The sequence below is a fragment of the Pipistrellus hanaki genome (assembly GCF_964339955.1).
Source record: "Pipistrellus hanaki genome assembly, chromosome: 18".
In the NCBI taxonomy this organism is placed as follows: Eukaryota; Metazoa; Chordata; class Mammalia; order Chiroptera; family Vespertilionidae; genus Pipistrellus; species Pipistrellus hanaki.
In genome coordinates, this window is record NC_140520.1 from 37,134,717 (window position 1) to 37,159,168 (window position 24,452).

The 24,452-nt window shown below is 48.2% G+C and overlaps 1 protein-coding gene across 9 annotated transcripts in view; it reads left to right on the forward strand.

The window, feature by feature from the left end:
* Positions 1-24,452, forward strand: part of ADCY10 (adenylate cyclase 10) — a 59,345-nt gene that overhangs the window by 20,351 nt on the left and 14,542 nt on the right. For 8 of the 9 annotated variants that reach the window (XR_014793428.1, XM_084867014.1, XM_084867007.1 and 5 more), the window contains 13 exons: positions 2,484-2,539; positions 4,312-4,465; positions 6,653-6,845; positions 7,595-7,681; positions 11,045-11,319; positions 12,148-12,284; positions 17,754-17,882; positions 19,528-19,806; positions 19,944-20,234; positions 20,953-21,016; positions 21,567-21,798; positions 23,449-23,556; positions 24,021-24,196. Coding sequence is in view for 8 of the 9 variants with exons in the window: in XM_084867014.1 (XP_084723140.1) it covers positions 2,484-2,539; positions 4,312-4,465; positions 6,653-6,845; positions 7,595-7,681; positions 11,045-11,319; positions 12,148-12,284; positions 17,754-17,882; positions 19,528-19,806; positions 19,944-20,234; positions 20,953-21,016; positions 21,567-21,798; positions 23,449-23,556; positions 24,021-24,196 (2,181 nt within the window). In the remaining variant the exon portion in view is untranslated. The remainder of the gene's footprint in view (positions 1-2,483; positions 2,540-4,311; positions 4,466-6,652; positions 6,846-7,594; positions 7,682-11,044; positions 11,320-12,147; positions 12,285-17,753; positions 17,883-19,527; positions 19,807-19,943; positions 20,235-20,952; positions 21,017-21,566; positions 21,799-23,448; positions 23,557-24,020; positions 24,197-24,452) is intronic. The other variant, XM_084867008.1, reaches the window with a different exon arrangement.

Sequence of the window (24,452 nt, forward strand, 5' to 3'; positions counted from 1 at the left end):
TACGACAGCAAAAGCAGTCACCCATTTCAGATTCAAATCCACTTTATGAAACTGAAATCTATCCCTTCCCTGGACGAAGGCCCAGATTTCAAAATCCTTCATCTTCCTCCATCCCATGGATATGGTGGAGGACCCCCTTCTGAGGATCAGAGGGGGATTCCTCAAAGGTTGTGCAGCCAGAACAGGGAACCCCCACATTTGCATGCGTCTGTGGACCAACGTGGGCCAACCATTAAGTATTTATTTATCATTCCAACTTGGTGCCAGCATTGGTAGGACTAATAGAGGACGAGATATTGCTCCTCCTCTCGGCCTCCAGTGAAATATATTCCCCCAAAGCCCAGCCTGAATGCAAGGGTGTCACTTTGGGGCTTAAAATCCTTCAGTGGCTTCCAGTCATTTTCATGATACGTTTCAACTCCTTGCAATGACATACAAGGTGACTATCTGCCTTTCCAACCTCACCTCCTCCCGTGTCCCCTCCTCTGGGGGTCTAAGTAGATTGTCCTCCCCATCACCCACCCCATCCCTCATCCACTGGGAAAACCACAGTCCATCTTAGAAATCCAGCTCAGGATCCATTCCTCTGTGGGCCTGGCCCTGGAACCACCCATCGCAGCCCAGCGAGTCCAGTGCTCCCCTCCTCCTGCAACTAACTCTACAGCCCGTGTTTCTCTTCGATCTCTCCTCACCCTCCTCACAGCTGCCACCCGCGGCCTTAAAAGCTCTCTGGGGATCGTGATTACTGCTGGTTCATTCTGACAGCCCCGTGCCTGGTGCACAGAAGGCACTCGGCACTGAGGAGTGAGTGAATGACTCTCACGGAAAGCGCAGACGTATTATTCTGTGTACTAGCCAGCTGGAACCTAAGTTTTAAAGGGCCAGATAACAGAACTGGGGCTGCAGTAGATTCAAGGAGTCTTTATTATTCACCTTTGTATTCCCAAGGCTCAGCACTGTGCTTGGCATGTTTATGCCATCAATAAAATGCTGCTTGAATAAGTGAATGAATAGTAATAATTTTTTTGTGAGCCCTTATTAAATATTAGGTACTTTATCTCAAAATATACAATGTATTCTTTTTGTTGTTGTTAATCCTCACCTGAGGATATTTTTCCATTGATTTTTAGAGAGTGGGAGAGCAGGGCGGAGGGGGGAGGGAAAGAGAGAGAGAGAGAAAGAGAGAGAGAGAGAGAAAGAGAGAGAGAGAGGAGACAAAAGAGAGAAGAGAGAATGAGATCTGTGGTGCATGGGCCGACACTCTAACCACTGAGAAACACCAGCCAGAACTTTAATGCTTCTTTCCTTTTTTAAAAATCCTTACTTGAGGTTTTCTTCCCATTGATTTTATATAGAGTTGAAGGGAGAGAGGGAGGAAGTGAGAGAGAGAGAGAGAGAGAGAGAGAGAGAGAGAGAGAAACATCAATGTGAGAGAGAAACATTGATTGGTTGCCTCCCACACGTGTCCTGACTAGGGCCAGGGATTGAACCTGCAACCCAGGTACATGCCTTTGACCAGGAGTCAAACCCAGACTGCCTGACTCCAGAGGCTGCCACTTCGTGGTTTCCCTCTGCCATCTCTGCAAATGAGAGTGTGGGGCCCGGCCAGTGTTACTCAGTGGTTGGGTGTTAGCCCATGAACCAGGAGGTTATGGTTTGATTCCTGGTCAGGGCACATGCCTGGGTTGTGGGGTTGCAGGAACTCAATCCCAAATAGGAGACTTGCAGGAGGCAACTGATCAATGATTCTCTCTCATCATCGATATTTCTATCCCTCTCCCTTCCTCTCTCTGAAATCAATAATTTAAAAAAAAATCTTATTTTAAAGAAAGAGTGCAGAAATACAAACACGAACAGGGCCTCCCACGGGAGGTTGCCGTTGCTATACCAGGCGGAGCCGGGTAGTATGACATGCAGACCGGGAATGAGTGATTTGACAAAAGGCTCCTTCAAGAGAGAATATGTGATCAGGCCTGAACGCCCTGCCTAGTCACCACTGGGCCCGGGACCTTGGGCAAGATGCACTCTGCACCTCCGCTTCCTCACTTGTAAAATGGACAGAATCATAGTATCTCCTCAGTAAGGTTTTGTCAGGAGCAAAGGAAATGATATATATGTAAAGCACTCATAACTGCCAGGCATGTAGCATGTGCTCAACAAAGGTGAGGGGGGCTGTGTGAGCATTGGTGGACCCCTCCCAGGATGGGGAGAGTGCGCCACATCTAAGCTGATTGGTCCCACATTGGGTGTCTGGTTCCCTAGAAACGGGTCAGATCTGCCAGTGCACACTCTGCAGGCAGTTACTGAGCAAGGTGCTGGAGAAGGCGGCTGTAAGTCGCTTGGACTCTGTCGCCAGGTAAGAACACCTCTTTCTCCTCCTCTTGGCGGCTGCAGCCCGCGAGCCCGTGAGCCTGGGGCAGTCAGTTGGACAGGAAGGAGGCTCCGGCCCTGCTGTGACTCTAACATCTCTGTTCTCTCCTCAGCATGTTTGGCATGGCCTACCTCATCTGCAACAGGAGTGAGGCTTACCCTCTGCTGGGTACGTAGTGGGCCTTGATTTCTCAACTCCCCTAGGGAACTGTAACAAAGCGTGCAGAACAGTGCGCCAGTGCTAAGTCTGCAGCCTCATGAACCATCACCAATGAAGCCATGGTCACTATCCAGGCCAACAAAGAAAAAGAGCAGTGTTCGGGGCACCCCACGTGCTTGGTCTTTCCTTCCCCGCAAAGACCCTGGCACCCTCCTCCCCAAAGACCCAGACACCCTCCTCCACAAAGACCCAGACACCCTCCTCCCCAAAGACCCAGACACCCTCCTCCCCAAAGACCCTGACACCCTCCTCCCCAAAGACCCTGATACCCTCCTCCTCAAATACCCTGACACCCTCCTCCCCAAGACCCTGACACCCTCCTCCCCAATGACCCAGGCACCCTCCTCCCCAAGACCCTGACACCCTCCTCCACAAAGACCCAGACACCCTCCTCCCCAAAGACCCAGACACCCTCCTCCCCAAAGACCCTGACACCCTCCTCCCCAAAGACCCTGACACCCTCCTCCTCAAATACCCTGACACCCTCCTCCCCAAAGACCCAGACACCCTCCTCCCCAAAGACCCTGACACCCTCCTCCCCAAAGACCCTGATACCCTCCTCCCCAAAGACCCCGACACCCTCCTCCCCAAAGACCCTGACACCCTCCTCCCCAAAGACCCTGACACCCTCCTGCCCAAAGACCCTGACACCCTCCTCCCCAAAGACCCAGGCACCCTCCTCCCCAAAGATCCAGGCACCCTCCTCCCCAAAGACCCCGATGCTCTCCATTTCTTAAGCCATTTTTAAAAATCATGTTGACGAAACGATATATCATATCATTATATGTGCCTTCTGGTAATCCACGGAGAACAAGACTGGCCTTGCACAGGAGCTGCCAGAAAAGCTTTGGCCCCAAATGAGCCTTCAGCTCTGTTGACAGGATGTGCTTGCTCCCGTGGAATCCCAGACCGGCCTGTTCCTTCCCATCCAGGTTTCAAAGACTGTGGCCAGCTTTCCGATGTTAATGGGGGCACCCGTTATATATGCAAACACACACAGTAACAGTGATGGGGCTGCAGCCCAAGCTGACTTCGGTTCTCTTTTCCTTTTCTACATTTTCCATGTTTTCTAAGTTGTTACATTTATAATAGTAAAACGCCCCTAAAATTCCTTTTTACTAAAAATTTGGGTTCTTAGGAGTAAGTCTACTTGATTTTTTAAGTAAGTTGAATTTTCTTATCACTGATAATGCTGCTAGTAGCCATGGGATAACTAATTGCTCACTCACGGAGAGCAAGTTTCCTTGGCAGAATTGGAAATAAAACATATCCATAATCACTCAATACAGAAACCCTAACTACAATAAATGTATCTGCCAGTGTAATCATCTTTAGATGACTTCCACTGTGTGTCAAATAGCTCATTCATAGGAAAAAAAGGAAAAGGAAGGGAAAACCAGAATTGAAGCTGCGAACGCCTGGTTTCTTTCCTGGCTGTGTGATCCCAGCGCACCTCACTGTTCTGCACTAAAATTCATTGGACGTTTCAATGTGCATTGTAAGAGTCGCATCTATAATGTGCATAGCTGGGAATCACAACTGGAAAGCTCTAGAAAAAGACGTGAGAACATTTCAAAGTGTGCAGGACCTCACGAGAACCCGCGAACAAGGCCCTGGAGACCCCACAGGTCTCCATGGGTATCGTGTCTCTGTGTGCTTCTGTCTCTCCACTACGTCACGTTGACTGGGTTTGCTCTCTTCTTAAAAAATGAAAATGGCAGGCCGTGAGAAGGAGCTGAGATACTTCAGATGCAGTATGAAGGAATTTCTGATGTCCAACTGCAGCCGCATCCTCATGTACGAAGGCTTGCCCGGCTACGGAAAGAGCCAGATACTCATGGAAATTGAGTACCTGTCCCAAGGTGAGAACCACAGGTGAGTGTCTGGCGATGGCCGTTTCTCTCTTGTCCACCCGGAGAAGCCTGATGTCCTTAAAAGTCTCACCTATTTTAAAGCTCCTCCCCTTTTACATGTTATTTGCATCATGTAAACTGCATGCAACCTGTCCGTCACGGGTGCCGTGCCCCTTGTGCTAAATAAATAAATAATGGCAATCACATTGAACCAAGACAATGAGAAGCCTGGCTGAGCCCCCGAGACCCTGATTTCACACCAGGTGGAGCCTGGCCATCATAGGTTAGAGCCTCCTGGGCGAGCCCAGCGTGCAGGCAGGTCGAGAGCAGCTGGCCAGAGGTGGGGACCAAGCTGGGCGGATGTGCAGGACGAGCACATGCATCTCTCCAGCCGCTGGCTGACAGTCACGGGCGCACACCGTCGAGCTCTGTCCGGGGGTGGGAGCGACAGGGACAGGCCTCTGCATTGTCCTTGGGAAGGCCAAGCTGGTGTGTTTACCGGGTCCTCCTTTCCTGGCGTGGATGTGGGAGGGCTCTCTGGGACAGCCCTCTAGCACCCTCCCTGAGGTCGGCGTGGGTGTCAGTCGCAGTGATGGTGACCAGGTGCCGATGCTGATGTCTCACCGGCTTCCACCACCCAACCTGAAGGCTTTAGGGGAAAATGCTTATTAGCCTTCCATTATCGGTAGGTGTACTTCTACTCTTTGATGTCAGGCCTGAGAGAGGCCTGTTTTGAAATATCTTTAACATTGTTAAGGAGATAATCCATAACAACCAGAAGACATTCATTCATTCATTCCATACCTTACTGAGTTAGTACTATGCTTCAGGAACTGTTAAGAGACAAACAGAAATTTGTTGTCTCTCATTCCTGGAAGCCAGAAGTCTGAGAGCAAGGTGGCGGCAGGGCTGGTGCCTTCTGAGAGCCGTGAGGGACCGCCTATCTGTGCTCCTCCCCTGGCTCCTGGTGAGATGACTGGTGTTCCTTGGGTCATGGAAAGATCACCCCAACCTCTGCCTTCATCTTCGCATGATATCCTCCCTGTCTCCAAATTCCCCAGTCATACTGGCTTAGGGGCCCACCCTACTCCAGCTTGCCCTCATCTTAATTTCATCACATCCACAATGACCCTGTGGCCAAACCAGGCCATGCTGTGAGGCACGGAGGTTCAGACACAGCAGATGACTTTGGGTGGGGCACGAGTCAACCCGTAGCCAGTGCCAATGCCCCGGAGATGAAGAACATCTGATTCCTGGCCTGCAGGAGCTCTCACAGGAGAGAGAGGACATTAGAAATGGGATGTGGAAAGGACAATAGCAGGGGCCTACTAGAGAGTGTGGTGGGAGCTGAGGGAGAGGCATGTGCAACGCAGCCGTGGGACGTCAGGGAGAGTGCAGGAGGCTGCGCCTGCACCGAGAGGCACAGATGAGCAGGGCTGGGAGACGCTGCGGGACGTGATCACACCCCAGCTGGGAGGCAGGAAGCGAAGGCACAGAGAGCGTAGACAGTCCTGTGCTGTCTGGTGGTGGTGGAGGAGAGGCTGCTGGACAGAGAGTGGCAGGAAAGCACATGGTGAGGCCTTGGAGAGTCTTGTATGTCACAGAGAGGAGTCCAGACTTACCCCTTTTAGAGGGTGGGAGCCACTGGACAATTCTAAGTAGGAGAGAAGCTCTGCATCTATCTGAAAAAGTAGCCTCTGTGAAGACAATGCATGTGGTGTCATGACACCAGGCAGGGCAAGAGGCATGCCATTGGGTAGCACGGGTGAGAGGATGAGGTCTGGGGAAGAAGGCGAACCAAACTGGGCTTAGGAACCCAGTGGAACAGGCCGAGTGTCTGAAGCAGAATTAAGACAGGCCTGCAGATCGCTTGGGGAGTTGCTGTTAGGACGACTGAATATGAAGAGTCAGAGCTTGCCTTCAGCCTTTATTAATTTCATAAAATATATTTAAGCTCATCTGGAGTTGCTCAGAGGTTGAGCATTGACATCTGAACCAGGAGATCACACGCCCTGATTGTGGGCTTGGTCTCCAGTCCGGGGAGAGGGTGGGAGTGGGGGGGCATGCAGGAGGCAGCCAATCAACGATTCTCTTTCCTCCTGATGTTTTTTATCTCTCTCCCTCCCTCTCTCTTAAACCAATAGAAACATATTTAAAATATGTATTTATTTTTAAACTCTCTTCTGATTCTTGACTTTCTTACAAACAGGACAATTGCTATTGCCTTGACTAAGATCAGCTTCCATCAAAAATTTTATACCATCCAGATCCTCATGGCCAATGTCTTAGGTCTGGATACTTGTAAACACTACAAAGAACGACAGACCAACATTCAAAATAAAGTCAAGACACTGTTGGATGAGAAATTCCACTGTATCTTTAATGACATTTTCCACGTCCAGGTAACTTCCTCTCCTTAGACTTCCTCCGGAAATGGTGATGGGGCAGGTGTAGCGAGTCCTCCAGATGCTCGGCGACCTGGCATCCCTGACTGTGCCATCCTTTTCTTTTCCCACCTGGTGAGGAAGTGCCTCCCAATCTTCCCGGAAGGAGCATCCCCTTCCTGAGAAAAGTCACACTCCAGAAAATCCACCTGCTGGTTGGTTTTTCTTCGCCTTTCTTTTTTCTTTTTCTTTCTTTCTTTCTTTCTTTCTTTCTTTTTTTTTTTTTAAATATATTTTATTGATTTTTTACAGAGAGGAAGGGAGAGAGATAGAGAGTTAGAAACGTCGATGGGAGAGAAACATCGACCAGCTGCCTCTTGCACACCCCCTACCGGGGATGTGCCCGCAACCAAGGTACATGCCCTTGACCGGAATCGAACCTGGGACCTTTCAGTTAGCAGACTGATGCTCTATCCTCTGAGCCAAACCGGTTCTGGCTTTCTTCACCTTTCTATCAAAGCTGTACAGTGCTAGCCCACACCTCTGCTCCAGCGGGGCCTGCCAGTGCAGGACCGAGTGTGCCCTGCTCGTCCCCGTATCTACTAGACACAGTGACAAAGGGTATTAGCTGGAAAGGACATTATGGACTATCTGACACACGAGGATCTGAAGGCACAGAGCAGCAAAGTGGTTTGCCCAAAGTCACACAGCTAGTAGTTCCCTTTGCTGCTTTCCCGTACTTAACGTTCGCATTATTCTTCACACAGTTCCCTATCTCACGAGAGGTTTCCAAGATGAGCATCTTGAGAAAGCAGAAGCAGCTGGAAGCATTGTTTATGAAGATCTTGGAGAGAGTAAGAACGTCTGCGGGTCGAGCAATGGGGGGAGGAAGACTGGGCATCCCATCCCAGAGCTGGGCGACCTGAGGGGCAGGAAGCTTTGAATTGTGGGAAACCTTGTATCCTGAAGTGTTTCTTTCTCCTCCCTCCTTCCAACCTTGAGCTCGGAGTCCATTCAGAGGGTAGCCCCAGGCTGCCCCTCTCAGGGCCCCTGGCTGGGAGCTCAGATTATGCTAAATTTGAACGTAGTCCCTTAACATTATTCCCGGGAGTGTGGCCTCTCCTAAAACCTCCTCTTTGTCTCCCATCTGTAAGAGATGCAGGACATGTGAGAGCTGGTATGTAGCCTCTGCAGCAGACTACCCAGGGTGGAACCTCCAGCGAGTGACTTAACCTGCCTACCCTTTCGCGTATCATCTGTAAGATGGGGAAGCAATAGTGCCTAGCGCCCAGGGTCCTGAGTCTGGAATGAGACCCTCAGCCGGGGTTAGCGCTCTCTGTACGTTGATGGTCACCTCTAGTTCCCACCTCCCTCATGAGTCCCAGACCGCACTTCCAAGGACGAATATTCCACTCGATGCAGTAACTCCCACTCACTTCAGTGGCTGGTAGTACATCTATTTTCCTACTCCAGTGCCCTTTCTTCCACATTCTGATCCCAATCCTTGATTAGCTCCTGGCAAATTCATTCATGCATCATTAACTCCTTCCCACTTTGCTCCCCTCCTCACCAGTTGCCACATCCACACGTCTCCTCAGTTGCTGGGTCCTATTTCTCCGTTGGGCGGCCTCTGGAATCCCCAATGTTCTTCCCTCTGCTGTATCGGGCTCCTCTGGACCATTGTCATAGTTTCCAACCAATCTCTGCACCTCACCCCTCCTCACCCCAATTCATCCTCCATATAAGGGCCAGAGTATATGCAAATCCAGCCAGCCTACACTTCATACTCTCTGAGTAATCCCCATTGCTAATGAGATAAAAACCAACATATATATAAATTTTATTATTATTATTTTTTAACCTGGAGAAATGCTACTCATCCTTCAGTGTCACCTCTTTGGTGAGAACTTCCCAAATCACTAGGCATGACTAACGCCTCTTCTACCTGCTTCTGTGGCACCTCGGACATATTTCTGGTTTTATTTTCCCCACTGTGTCTGTGAGCCTCGAGGGACGGGAGTCGCTTGCTCCTGGTTATATCGCTATTGGCCGGCATTGCTTCTGGCACATAATCACTGATCACTGGCATATAATGCAGGTGGCATTGACTCAGGCTTACCCTTCAACACTCTCCTTCCCCATCCGGGCACATAAACAAGGGCAGTGTGGGCAGCTTCTGAGTGCCAGGCTTTGGACCATGTGCACACAGTGTCCTGGAGGCTTCTTAGAAAAGACGGACCCATGAGTCCCACCCTAAAGACCCAAAGGGATCTGCTCAGCTTTGTGCCGTTGTTTTAAAACTTCTCAGTTGGTTCTAGTGCACAGTGTGGTTTGGAAGACACCACTGACGATGTGCTTTCACTGTGGGCTGCGATGACAATAGTTTACTCCGTGGCCGTGGCCGGTCACCTGCCCTGTCTGAATTTAACCTGCGCCTCCAGAGACTCAGCAGCCCCACCTCCCCTGAGCGTGCGCAGGACTCAGCAGCTAGTTTCTGTGAAGAGCGCACACAGCGTGGGCGTGGCCCCTGCTGCTTCTACTCACATTAAAGAATCGGTTCACTGTCCTTGTTTTAGGTTTAAAGAACTGGGGCCCGTAATGGACTCTCAAATTCATGCTGTTTTGTTTCTTACTCTCCTCTCCTCAGTTCACAAATAGCACTGGCAGCACCATTAATTAAACTTATCTGGGTCAGTGAACTTGTTACGTGTGTGCGACAAGGCAGCTTATAATACTCGGAACGACTGTCTGGGAGACTTGAAGTGTTAAAGTAGCCTTTGCTGATTGTATGTACACTAGAGGCCCAAGGCATGAAATTCGTGCAAGAGTAGGCCTGCCTTCCCCCGCTGCCGGCACCAGCTTCCCTCCCAGCCGCAGCTTCGTCCGGAAGGTCTTCCGGTCTAATTAGCATATTACTCTTTTATTATTATAGATTATTATTGATTTCAGAGAGGAAGGGAGAGAGAGGGGAAAATAGAAACAATGATTGAGAGAATCATTGATTGGCTGCCCCCTACATGCCCCTACTGAGGATCGAACCCGCAACTCAGGCGTGTGCCCTTAACCTGACCGGAATCAAACCTGGGACCTTTCAGTCTGCAGGCCAATGCGCTATCCACTGAGCCAAACTGGCTAGAGCTGCTGCTTTTATTTATTAAAAACATAGAGGAGCAGAAACTGGTTTGGCTCAGTGGTAGAGCGTCGGTCTGCGGACTAAAAGGTCCCAGGTTCGATTCCTGTCAAGGGCATGTACATTGGTTGCGGGCACATCCCCGGTGGGGGGTGTGCAGGAGGCGGCTGGTTGATGTTTCTCTCTCATCGATGTTTCTAGCTCTCTATCTCTCTCCCTTCCTCTCTGTAAAAAATCAATAAAATATATTTTTTTAAAAACATAGAAGGAAAGAATGGGTAACCTCATCTCTTCTCAGAAGGAACCACAAAAAGCTAACCCAGCCTGGAGCAGTGAGAGGGGGCAGGTTCCCAATTGATGCTAGTGTGCAAATACATAATTCAGGCCAGGCAGGGACAGGCAGTCTGCACAGAAGAGGGTATGGGGTCTGCATTCAGTGTGACCCACTCAGAGTTCCAGCTGGAGCAGCAGCAGGTGCTGGGGTGCAGGACTGGCTCTGCCACTTCGAGTGCAGCCTCTGCAGGCCCAGCACCGTGTGTGTGGCCAGTGTATGCTGCCAGTGCTTGTGGTCAGTGTGCATGGCCAGTGTGCGAGGCCGGTGCATATGGCCAGTGTGCGCTGAATATGCATGGGTGGAATGATTGCATGCGGCCGGTGTTTGTGGTTGGTGTGTGGGGCCGGTGCACGTGGCCGTTGCGTGTGGCCGGTGTGCACTGAATATGCATGGGTGGAATGAATGTCAAGTCGATATCCCTGGGAGGCTTCATTTGCCAATAGATTCAAATGACATGTGGGAAACGACTGCTATTTAATGGAATGGGTGCTTTTTCTTGGCCACAACCCCATTTCCCCTACAAATTTGTATTATCTTTGCACCAAGATTTGTCCAAGTAAGAGTCCATTCCAGCCAGCTCTCTCCAATTTGCCACAAATTCCAAGCTCGTGGCATCTGAATTCAGCTTTGTTGGGAAGAAAAATGTTTCATTCAGCCCCACACAACCCAGGGGTCCTCACGCAGACCCACACGTGGATAAACTCCGAAGTCCCACCCACTGCATTTGTCTTCCCGTTTCTGTCCCTTGTCCAGACAGTGAGACAGGAAAGGGTTATTTTCATCATCGATGAGGCCCAGTTTGTGGACGTGACCTCCTGGGCCTTTCTGGAGAAGCTTATCCAGACCGTCCCTATCTTCATCATCATGTCCCTGAGCCCGTTCCTCAACATCCCCTGCGAAGCCGCCAGCGCCATCATAAAGAACAGGAACACCACCTACGTCGTCATTGGCGCTGTGCAGCCCCGTGACATCCGCAACAAGGTCTGCCTGGACCTCAACGTCAAGGGCATCCCCAAAGAACTGGACTTGTGAGTAGCCTGTTCTGTCCCGAAGGCATCTTGCCTTCACTGCGCAGGTCCAGGCCGCTTCAGATTCCTTAAGATGTGGCTTCAAGTGACTATTTCCGCCTCTCATAGCGGCCATCCCTCGGGCTGGTAGGAGGGATGCTGAACCCCTTTCCTTGTTAGAGTCCCTGCTCAGACTCTAGTCCCTGCTCAGTCAGTTTGTTTCCCTGTTATAACCTGTCAGTCAGTTTGTTTCCCTCTCCTCTTGCTGGGTGTGGGTTCTACTCTAAACAAGTCTTAGGACATTATCAATGAGCAAGTGACTCAAAAGTCAAAATGGTAAACATGAAAGACCACAACCTGCACCTAATCACCTAATCGAGGTCCTGCTCGGCGGACCGCGGGGTGGCCTGATGCTGGCTTTGTCTGCCGGTGCACGTGGAAAGCTGGCTGTCTAGTCAGTGCCTCCTGAGCCGCTCAGTCACCTCCTCCTGGGGCTTGACAGGAGTCCCCTGAGGCACACAGACAGCACCCCCCTTTCCCTTTAGCTGGCTGTTCACAGCCCACCTGGTCTCTGCCGAGGTTCTTTCTAATAAGGATGTCTTGCTTCTGCAACAAACATCGAAAATATAAACCAGAAATTAATGAAAATGGCCATTTATAAGGTGAGGAAGGGAGACAAGACTGAGGATGCCCCTTATTTCATAGTTTTGGCCTTGGATAGATGGTAAATGCTGTAGGTAATTAGAAAAGGAAAGAAAAGCAATAGAGTCTGAGAAGAGATTATCTTCACGTGATTGAGAAGACTCCAGTGGCTCTTCCAGGTGAGGAGGTGCCTTGTGCTCCCTGCAGGTACCTGGTGGAGGGAAGCTGTGGGATCCCGTTCTACTGCGAAGAGTTGCTGAAAAACCTTGACCAGCACAGGGTGCTTGTTTTCCAGCCCATCCAGTCCGAGGAAAAGGCGAACGTGTCCTGGAATAACCTGTTCAGTGAGTCCCACATCGAGGGCTTCCCCTGCCCCAGAGAGGGCAGCCAGAGGGGGCTTTCCCTGGGCGGCCTCCGCCAGGGCCAGAGGGTTGGGGGAGTCAAGGGCCGTGGGACCTGGTACCTCCAACGGCGAGAGAACGTAGCATTTTCGAGTCCCAGGAGACAGCATTACTAGGCAAGTTGACTATTCAGGCTTTGCCATTTCTGACCTATCTCTTTCTGATCCTAACCAAGTCACAAGTAGAGTACCGTCTCCTTTTGAATGTGTTGGCATCTGAGTGTGGGTATTGAACATGTGTAAAATCTATGTTTATTTTTAAAGTCATTATTGTTGAGAGTATTACAATGTCCCCCTTTCTTCCCCACATTCCCCCTCCCCCGTGCCCTTGTCCACCCCACCCACAGGCCTCCACCACACTATTGTCTGTGTCCATAAGTGATACATACATGCATATAAGATCTTTGGCTAATCTTTTTCTTCCCTCAGAGAATCGTCAGTCTGTTCCATGTTTTCATGCCTCTGGTTCTATTTTATTCATCAGTTTATTTTGTTCATTAGATTATTTGTTCATTTATTTTGATTTTTTGATATCTATCAATTGTTTATAGGTAAGTATCTATTGGCATTTTTTTGTTCATATTTTTTTCTCACTTTTTTATTAAGGTATTATATGTGTACATATCTTACCATTGTCCCACCCCCCCACCCCACTCCCATACATGCCTTCACTCCCCAGAGTTTTGCGTCCATTGATTATGCTTATATGCATGCATACAAGTCTTTCAGTTGATCTCTGATCTCCCCCACCACTCCCTAACCTTCCTTCTGTAATTCGACAGTCTGTTTGATGCTTTATTGCCTCTGTATCTATCTTTTTGTTTAACAGTTTATAATTTTCTTTATTATCCATAAATGAGTGAGATCACGTGGTATTTTTCTTTCATTGACTGGCTTATTTCACTTAGCATAAAGTTCTCCAATTCCACCCAGGTTGCTGCAAATGGTAAGAATTCCTTCTTTTTTATGACAGCATAGTATTCCAATGTGTAGATGTACCATAGTTTTCTGATCCAGTCATCTGATGACGAGCACCTAGGCTGTTTCCAAATCTTAGCTATTGTAGATTGTGCTGCTATGAACATAGGAGTGCATATATCCTTTCTTATTGGTGTTTCCAGTTTCTTGGGATATATTCCTAGGAATGGGATTACTGGGTCAAATGGGAGTTCCATTTTCAGTTTTTTGAGGAAACTCCACACTGTTCTCCACAGTGGCTGCACCAGTCTGCATTCCCACCAGCAGTGCACGAGGGTTCCTAATTCTCCACATCCTTGCCAACACTTGTCTTTTGTTGATTTGTTGATGATTGCCATTCTGACAGGTGTGAGATGGTACCACATTGTTGTTTTGATTTGCATCTCTCAGATAATTAGTGACTTTGAGCATGTTTTCATGTGTCTCTTGGCCTTCCTTCTGTTTTCTTTTGAAAATATTCTATTTAGGTCCATTGCCCATTTCTTTATTGGATCATTTATCATCCTTTTATTAAGTTGTATAAGCTGCCTGTAGATGTTGGAGATTAAACCTATATCAGTGATAACATTTTCAAATATGTTCTCTCATACAGTGGGATTTCTTGTTGTTTTGTTGATAGTTTCTTTTGCTGTGAAAAAGCTTTTTATTTTGATGTAGTCCCATTTGTTTATTTTTTCTTTAGCTTCCATTGCCATAGGGGCAGTATCAGTGAAGAAGTTCTTTTGGCATATGTCTGAGATTTTGCTGTCTGTGGATTCCTCTAGTATTTTTATGGTTTCCCATCTTATGTTTAAGACCTGTATCCATTTTGAGTTTATTTTTGTGTATGGTGTAAGTTGGTGATCTAGTTTCATTTTTTTTGCATGTATCTATCCAATTTTCCCCAACACCATTTATTGAAGAGACTGTCTTGACTCCATTGTATGTTCATGCCTCCTTTGTCAAATAATGATTGAGCATAGTGATTTGGGTTGATATCTGGATTCTCTATTCTATTCCATTGATCTATATGTCTGTTCTTGTGCCAGTACTATGCGTTTTGAGAACAGTTGTTTTGTAATACAGCTTGAAATCTGGTATTGAGATCCCTCCTACTTTGTTCTTCTTTCTCAGGATTGCTGTGGCTATTTGGGGTCTTTTTTTAATCCAGATGAATTTTTGGAGAGTTCTTTCTAGGTCTGTGAAATATGCCATTGGTATTTTAATAAGGAGTGCATTGAATCTATAGATTGCTTTGGGTAGTATGGAAATTTTAATGATGTTGACTCTACCAATCCATGAACATGGTATGTTCTTCCATCTTTTTACATCTTCCTCTATCTCTTTTTTCAGTGTCCTGTAGTTTTCCACGTATAGCTCTTTTACCTCCTTATTAAGCTTATTCCTAGGTATCTTAATTTTTTTGTGTGCGAAGGTAAATGGGATTGCTTTTTTAGTTTCTCTTTCTGTAAGTTCACAATTGGTGTTTAGAAAGGCCATAGATTTCTTGGCATTTTTGTTCATATTTTTCTCCTCCTCCTCTTCCTCCTACTCCTTCTCTTCCTCCTCCTCCTTCTTCAAGAATACACTTCAACATTTATGTAATACTGGTTTGGTGATGATGAACTCTTTTAGCTTTTTCTTGTCTGTGAAGCTCTTTATCTGATCTTCAATTCTAAATTACAACTTTGCTGGCTAGAGTAATCTTGGTTGTAGGTCCTTGCTAGTCATAATTTTGAATATTTCTTGCTATTCCCTTCTGGCCTGAAAAACTTCAGTTGAGAAATCAGCTGACAGTCTTATGGATGCTCCCTCATAGGTAACTACCTGCTTTTCTCTTGCTGCCTTTATGATTCTCTCTTTGTCTTTAATCTTTGGCATTTTAATTATGATGTGTCTTGGTGTGGGCCTCTTTGGGTTCCTCTTGTTTAGGACTCTCTGAACTTCCTGTACTTGTATGCTATTTTCTCACTAAGTAGGGGAAGTTTTCTGTCATTATTTCTTCAAATAGGTTTGCAATCTCTTGCTCTCTCTCTTCTCTTTCTAGCACCCCCTATTCAAATGTTGGTAACTTAAAATTGTCCCAGAGACTCTTTATACTATCTTCATATGTTTTTATTATTTTTGCTCTTCTGGTTGGTTGTTTTTTGCTTCCTCATATTCCAATCACTGATTTGATTTTTTGCATACTCTATTCTGCTTTTGATTCCCTGTAAATTACTTTTCATTTCTGTTAGTGTATCCTTAGTTCCTGTTTCTTTCTCATTTCTTTGATATTCTCACTAATTTTCTTGAAATTCTCACTAAAATCCTTGAAATTCTCACAAAGTCCCTTGAAGCTCTCATTAAGATCCTTGAGCGTTCTTATAACCATTGTTTTGAACTCTGTATCTAGTAGTTCTTTTTTCTGGAGATTTCTTCTGTTCTTTCATTTATAACATGTTTCTTTGTATCCACATTTTGGTTGCTTCCCTTGTGTTTATTTCTTATATTATGTAGAACTTCTATTTCTCTTAGAATTGGTAGAGAGGTCTTGTGAAGTATGTGTCCTATAGGGCCCAATGGCTCAGCCTCCCCAGTCACCTGAGTTGGGCACTCTAGGTGTGCCCCTGTTTCGGCTGTGTTCACTGAATTATTGTGGTTAACCCTTGATTGCTATTGGTATCATTGGGAGGAATGGACCCACAGGCCAATTGGCTGTGAGGGCCATCTGCGACTGCAGTGGAAGAGCTGCTGTGTAGGAAATACCCCTATGGAGCAGGACTTGCTTCATTGGGGCTTTGGTGCTCACTGAGTCTTCCCCTTGAGTATGTCACTTGTGAATGTGTAGAGTTGTAATCTGGTGTGGTCTGAAGCTATCCACCTGGTGCACTGGCTCTAGGGCTTCCAGGGAGATGTAAAATTAGCCACTGCCTGGGACCACCTGGCAGGAGCTATAGAGAGATCTTCAGGTGGCTGCTACTTGTATTGGGCTTAGAAGTGTCGAGCTGTGAAGCAAGGCAAGCTGGTGCTAGTGCCAGGTCTTGGGCCTTTCATTGATAGGTTTGGGTAAGGCTGCTTGTTTGAGAGGTTTAAGCAAAGTCTGAAGCCTGAACTAGGACAGGCCATTCATCTGGAAAAGCTGCTGCAAACAGCTTGGGTTAGACTGCAAATTGGATGGGGCACGGCCTAAGGAAATCATCAACATGGAACAAAAAGTGTGGGTCATGCTGATGGAAACTCAGATATGGCTGCCAGTCAGCTCTGGGACAGGGGAGGTCCAGCACAGGAACAATGACTCCTCTGAGCACCGTGGTCAGGTAGAAAGCCGCCTCCTAGTTCCTGCCCCAATGCCAGACAATCCAGTTCCTCCCCTTATGGCCCTGGCTCCCCCAAGGTGTTGCTCAGAGGAAGCTGACCATGAAGGTTATGTGCTGGCCCTCTAAGAGGATCTTCCTGGGGCTCCAGCAGCTTCTGTGTCACTCAGCCACAACCCTACTGGTTTTTATAGCTCTAAGTTGTGGGGACTTCTCTTCCCAGCTCTTTAACCCTGGGCTGGGGGACTGGTATGGTGCTGAGACCCCCTGATTCTCATGCGAGGCCTTTACAACAAAGATATCCCTCCCAACTAAACACACACACACACACACACACACACACACACACACACATACCACATGTTGGTGTCAATTAGCCCATTCTGCACCTCCACCAGTCTTGTACTTTCTTCTTTATTTCTATAGTTGTAGGACTCTCGTTCAGCCAGATATCAGGCAGTTCTAAATGATGGTTGTTTTGTATTTTAATTGTAATTTTGATGTGGTTGTGGGAGGCAGCAAGTACTGGCATTTACCTATGCCACCATCTTGGTTCCCTAAAATATATGATGTTATATACTATAAGATACTTAGTGATAATCTTTAAGTCAAATTTTTGTGAAACTGCATGTACTTCAATAGTTTTTGTTTGTGGAGGGGCAGGGAAATAAAACATCTTTTTTGTTATTTATGTTAATCTGCACCTGAGGATATATTTTTCCATCAATTTTTTTTTTTTTTTTTTGAGAGAGAGAGAGAGAGGGAGGGAGGGGGGAGAAACAGAGAGAGTAAGAGAGATGTGAGAGAGACACATTGATTGGTTGCCTCTTGCATTCTCTCCAAACTAGGGCTGGGACAGAACTTGCAATCCAGGTACAGACCCTTGACCAGGAATTTAACCTGTACCCTTTGGTACATGGGGCAATGCTCTAATCATTGAACGATATTGGCCAAGGGCAGGACAAAACATCTTAGGAATAAATTTAGATTTTTTTTCATATATCATTTTTTCTTAAAAACAATATTCCAAACTATTTGGTGAGCCAACACACACTTCTGCCTGTTCTTCCTCATGTGAGCCCACCTCAAAGTGCATCTGAAAATCAAGATAATGACAGAACAGTGACTGTCCACTTTTCTTGCCTTTTACCTCCTGATAGAGAATGTTGCTAAGCCAACAGAGATGTTAAAATCATTTACTCTCAGTGGTGATGATGGAAACGAGGAAGTCTGCAAACTCGCTAGTGGTGTCAGATTGAAGAACTTGTCACCACCAGCATCACTGAAAGGTAAAGACAACTCCACCTGCTGCTCCTTCTCCAGAGCCTGGGCACCCTCTGCTTCCTACAGTGTTTCCCAAAGTGTGGTATGCGTACCCCCAGGGGTACAGGAAGAGTTTGGTGGGGGTACACGTTGCACCGGAGTTTGGTGGGGATATGCACTGCACCGTGCTTAGCTGCGCCTAATTCTATGTTCTCATGAGTATGAGGGGTACTCAGCGTTACGGAAATTATAGAAGGGGTACACATATGTCAAAAGTTTGGGAAACACTGCTAGGACTAGGGACTGAAAAGGAGATAGGATCAGCACCCGGGCGTGGCTTGCTTCTCGTCGCCCTGGGCCGGGGAGGCTCCAGGAAGGTGGGACTTTTCTGCTTCTAATTAGGAGCCACCTCCCTCGTGTGCATATTTTGGAGTCTGATTTGAACAAAGTTTTCTTTTTTCTTTTTTTTATTTTTAATATATTTTATAGTTGTTTTTTTTTTTGTTGTTTTTTTTACAGAGAGGAAGGGAGAGAGACAGAGAGCTAGAAACGTCGATGAGAGAGAAACACTGACCAGCTGCCTCCTGCACACCCCCTACCGGGGATGTGCCCCCCACCAATGTACATGCCCTTGACCGGAATCGAACCTGGGACCTTTCAGTCGTAGACCGATGCTCTACCACTGAGCCAAACCGGTTTTCGGCTGATTTGAACAAAGTTTTCTTCCGCTGCATGCAAGAATGAGGTGCAGTACTTCTCAATTAAACAGAAACCAAGTAAGGAGAAAGAGAAGGTAATACTGAAAGTTCTCTGCCATTTGTTTTTGTAAGAGATGGCAAAGAGGAGAATTTATATCAGAGATGTGTCAAAGAAAACAATTTCCCAGCCAAGTCCTTATATATACTCAGCTCCAATTCATGCTAGCTATAGAGAACTTTAAATGATTCAAAGGATGACCGAGGGGGTGACTCAAGGTTCTCAGTCTCCAAAAGAGCCTCTAGCTCATTTCTGTGTTTTCATTCACTGTGTCCACCAGCATAGGAAGGTAGCCTAGCGTGGCTTCTATAGTGGTCTGTGGACAAGTTGAGAAGTTCTCATTGTGTCCCTGAGGAGGGTGAGGTGATGACATTCTGGTCCGATGTCCAGGAAGACATTTGAGCTCTGACACTGAGCTCAGAAGAGAAGCTGGGGTTGGTGCTGGGAACCCTCTGACACTTTGTCGTGAACATAGAGATGGCAGTGGCGTGTCACAGGGAAAAGGGACCTCTGGGGAGCACAGAGGGAAGCCCGATTGCTAGGAGATCCCAGGAGAAAGAGTAGCCAGGGAAGGAGATAGAGGACCAGCTATCCTCCGGCATACAGAGGGCAGGCCCTGTGCCTTCGCCTGCTGTGGCCCATCCTTGTCACACTTTAACACCATCAGAACGTTGACATCAGTCTGATGTTTACCTGGCCTTCATGCCATGCACATTTTTAAGCCCTAGCATATGCATTGTTCATGCTTTCAGCACAAGCACTCTGTGAAGTGGGCACTGAGCAAACACTCCTTCTGGCCTCACCTGGTGTGGTCTCTGTGACCAAGCGCTGTAGAGCAGGACAGGGGTCTGTCTCTAGAAAGTATCTGATAAAGACAGACACGCAGTTCCCTCCCGTGTGGCTTTGCACTTGCAGAGATCTCTCTGGTCCAGCTGGACAGCATGAGCCTCTCGCACCAGATGTTGGTCAGATGTGCGGCCATCATTGGCCTGACCTTCACCACGGAGCTGCTGTTTGAGATCCTCCCGTGCTGGAACATGAAGAGGATGATCAACGCCCTGGCGACCCTTGTGGAATCCAACATCTTTGATTGTTTCCGGAACAGCAAGGAGCTCCGGAAGGCTCTGAAGCAGAATTCGGACTCGTTTGAGGTGTACCATCGCTCCTCGTCTCTGAAGTCTGCAGAAGGACGGGGTGAGCGGGGCCTGGAAGGGACCCATGTCTCCTCTTAGTGAAGGCACAGCTGAGTCAGAGCTGACCCACGGTAAGCAGCGGGAGCGGGTTCGTGCCCCGACCCCCCGCCTGGCTGAGAAGCCCTCTGTTCCCTCCAGCGCACAGGGAGAGCGAAGCGCTCCATGAGCTGGAGAGCGAGGTGATCGAGTGCCACATCATCCGGTTCTGCAGGCCAATGATGCAGAAGACAGCCTACGAGCTGTGGCTGAAGGACCAGAAGGTGGACATGCACTTGAAATGTGCCCGCTTCTTAGAAGAAAATGCCCACAGGTGCGACCAATGCCACAGTGGGGACTTCATCCCCTATCACCATTTCACGGTGGACATTCGGCTCAACTCCTTGGACATGGACTCCATCAGGAAGATGGCCAAATCCCAGGGATTTAAAAGTAAACTTACTTCTTTCTTAATTAGCTCTAACCATTCCTGGAGAAGGTGAAGGTTTCAAGTCCCCTTGAGATACACCAGATGGCAGTTTCAGAGCAGGGGGCAGGGAGGTGGGCAAACTAACCCTCTCTCATCTGAGAAGGACCTTGGGAGAGGCCTGCACAGAGGCCTGTGGGCACTGATCCTGTGGGGGCTTTCTGAAGACGGCGATAACGAGGGGCTTCCGCTGTACTTCTATAAATTTATAGATCTGCAGAGTAAAGCATTTGCCTGGAAGCCAGCAGACGTGTGATCTGAGACAAGTCTCTCTCCTTCTCCCGAGATAGAGAAGTGGCTAGAATAAACAATTCTCATTTGTTTTCTGTTTTCAGGTCATCATGGAATTTTCTAACATATTTAAGTTAGGCTGGACTGAAGGTTTTTTGTGCTTTTTTTAAATCCTCACCAGAGGATATGTTTATTGATTTTAGAGAAGAGAGGAAGGGAGAGAGAGAGAAACATTGATGTGAGAAACATTGATCAGTTGGCTTCTGTACTCGCCCCGACAGGGGATCGAACCCCCAACCTTTTGGTGAATAGGACTATGCTCCAACCAAATGAGCCATCTGGCCAGGGGTGACGGCACATTTGAAGTCAAGGTTCCCTGATCCTTGTAACTAAACACCAGGCATGTGCCGGGCAGAACAGCTCACTGACCTATACAACTCATTTATTTTCTAGCTGAAGACATCTTTTCCAAAATAGAGGTCATGAGGAAGTCTGAGACAATTTCAGAAACTTCCAGGTACAGGCACGTATATAAGTGTGTAGGGGGTACAGCATAGACAACTGTCATTCAGTTCCATAGACTGCTAGAGTCATCCGTCCGGCCCGCACCTCTGGCCTCTGAGGCAAAGTGGAGAAAGGAAGGGGTGTCGGGGAGGTTTGGTCAGTTGGATCTACATTAGGTTTCCTTATCTTGTCTTTTCTTAGTCTGTAAAGATGTTTTCATTTCAAAAGCTATACTGGTCCTGGCTGGTGAGCTCAGTGGTTAGAGTGTCAGCCGAGGACTGAAGGGTCTCAGGTTCCATTCTGGTCTAGGACACCTACCTGGGTTGCAGGCTCGATCCCCGGCCCCAGTTGGTGCGGGGGGCGGGGAGGGGGGCGGGGAGGGGAGACAACCAATCCATGTGTCTCTCTCACACTGATGTTTCTCTTTCTCTCTCTCCCCATCCCTTCCACTCTCTCTAAAAATTAGTGGGAAAGTATCCTCAGGTGAGGATTAACAGCGACAACAACAAAAGCTATACTGTGTCTGCGTGTAATGACTCCTCTTTATTTCTGCATTTGGACAGTTTCGAAGAAATCAGAGAAAAGATGCTGAATTTCATTGACATCATCATAGCAAAAATAAGGCCGGCTCATGAAGACATCATCCCCTTGGAGTCGTGCCAGTGCGAGGAGATCCTGGAGGTGGCCGTCATGCCGCTGGCCTACCACTTCCTGGCTCTGGGGGAGAACAGCAAGGCCTTGTACTACTTCCTGGAGACAGCGTCCGCCTATCTCCTCCTGGAGGATAACTACATGGTAAGCTGCTCCCACCCGCTCTCCTCCGGAGCCCCAGCGGCGGAGTGGGAGCAATGGGGAGCACAGCCCTCCGCTCCTCCTGTTCCTGCTACCCGCCAGCACTCCTTCCTTTGGAAATCAATTGCTCAGACAGGAAATTGAGGAGGAAAAAAAAGGTGCCTAGCTGGTTTGGCTCAGTGGATAGAGAGTCGAGTCGGCCTGTGGACTGAAGCGTTCCAGGTTCCATTCCGGTCAAGGGCACATACCTCAGTTGCAGGCTCCTCCCTGGTCAGAGCCCTGGTCGGGGCATGTGCAGGAGGCAACCAAATCGATGTGTGTTTCTTACCTTGATGTTTCTCTCTGTTCCCCTTTCCCTTCCACTAGCTCTAAAAATCAATGGAAAAGTAATATCAGGTGAGGATAAAAATAAAATAGTAAGGACAAATTGCAAAATAGCATTATGCGTTATTTGTGGAAACCTGCAGTGAATTGTCTACCTACATTTGGGGGGAGGGGGTAGAAGAGGGGAGGAGGGCATATGTCATTCCCAAAAGGATGCAGAGAGGACACCTGGCGTCTCTGCCTCAGGCTCCCCGGCTTGGTCAGCTTCACAGCCCTGAGGAGCCAGGCCTGCATCCCTGCCCCACAGGCGGCCTGCACCACAGCTTACAGCCCGCAGCCAGCGCTGTCACCACAGCAGGCCAACCAACCCTAGCACTTTAGATTTGCCTACCATTTAAAATTAAACCCTCCCCCATGTCAGAAAGCCCCAGTTCTCTCAAGCATGTATGTTAAGAATGAAAGTCTCCTCGGCACATTTGATACACACATGTAGGCCGGGCGGACATGGCCAGTGAGTCCCAGGAAGACACGGTTTCAGGAGCCCTGGGACCAACTTGCTAAACCCGTAGGGAGTGAGATGCCAGGAAGACAAGGATAGGATGCTGAGCTCAGAGAAGGTTCTAGAATATGCCTTTCACACCCTCCTCTCCAAAAGTCTGGTAAGACCAGGGCTGGTCACACACTCCTGTCTCCCTCTGCCTCCCACTCATGCCCCTTGGGCTGCATGAGACTTGGGGAGAGGAGCTTTTGGGCTTCATCTCTTCCAGGCTGACCTTGCCTTGGCGGTCACCCCTGTCTAACAAGGCCATAAGAGGTTGAAGAGGAAGTGAGGAGAGTTGCTCAGGCCTTTCCTTCCTCTTCCAGTTCCCCAAAGATGGCCCTGGAAAGGGACATGGGGATGAGGCATAACTGGTCCCAACAGCAGACCAGCTTCTCGCAGGTGTGGGGCTGCGTCAGGGCCATGAATATGTTGTTGGAAATAAGGGAGGTGCAGGGTGGAAGTACTCAAAGGAGGAATTTCAGGCCAGGGGGCTGATGTGACAACCTGAAGATGCAGAGATTTCTAGATTCATCCTCTAGAATGAGTGATCCAGTGGACAGAGATGGGCATGCAAGTGGCCCCTGTCTTCAGCTGGTGTTACCCATCCTGGTCCTGTCTAGACTTTGGAGGCCCTGTCTAGACTTTGGAGGCCCTGTCTAATCAGGAGTGGGTGTGGAGGTGGAGGCGAGACCTGAAGTGGCCCCGGTTCTCCTCCTCCAGTGGCACCTGGGGTGGTGGCCCCTCTGTGGTCTGGGTTCCTGCTGACTCAGCACCTCCCATCTCTGCAGGCATACATACATTTGAATGAGGGAGAGAGGTTGCTGAAAATCCTCAAGAAGAAAAAATCTTGGAGTCATACTTTTGAGTATGCCATCTTCTATGGCCTCAAAGGTCAGGTAAGAAACCATGAAAAAGATAATTTTTCTGTGATTTTCCATTGGGGCTGTACATAGAAGAAGTAGACACCACCCCTGTACTTTGTACAACCTCTTCCATCCTCTACCCCAGTTCCTTTTCTAAGACTCCAGAACCCCAAGCGCCAGGACTCAGACCTCACTGTCACTTGCCAGCAGCAAGGTCTTCCTTGTCTTTCTTGATATTGTTATGAAATGTCCTAACAGATCCCCAAAATGGGCATGGGCGGGTAAACATATTCTCCGAGGTAGATGATTCACACCAAAAATGCTAAATGCTAGTCATTCAACCATCCTTCCACGCACACATCCAAGAAACACCACTATGCACAGGGTGGTTGTTCCAGGGCCCTCATTGGCCATTTTCCTGTTAAAATCTCAAAAGGCTGTATTGTTGGAACATACCAACTAAGCCCAGAATCACTGCTTTCCCTCCTCTCCCATAGGTCTGTTTTAACATGGGCCAGATGGTACTTGCCAAGAAAATGCTGAAGAAGTCACTGCAGCTCCTCAAACGAGCTTTTCCTTTCACCTTCCTCTCCATGTTTTTCTATATCCATGTTGAGAAAAACAAACATCATTATTATATGAATCAGCAGACCCCAGACAGCTCACCTCCAGGGTAAGGGAAGGAGCCGGGAAGAGCTGGGTTCTCATCTCACTCCGGAGGAGGGAGGTCTAAGCATACACCAGAGACCAGCCCCCAAAACAGTTGTGGAGGTTGGACGTCTGAGATCGGGCAAGGGCCTTGTTGGGGTCACTAACTTCTCAGTGTGCCCCTATGTGGTGGAAGGGATTGGGGGGCTCTGTGGAGCTCATGATAACACCAGCCCACTCCAGAAGGGCTCCACCCTCATGACCTGATCACCTGCTCAAGT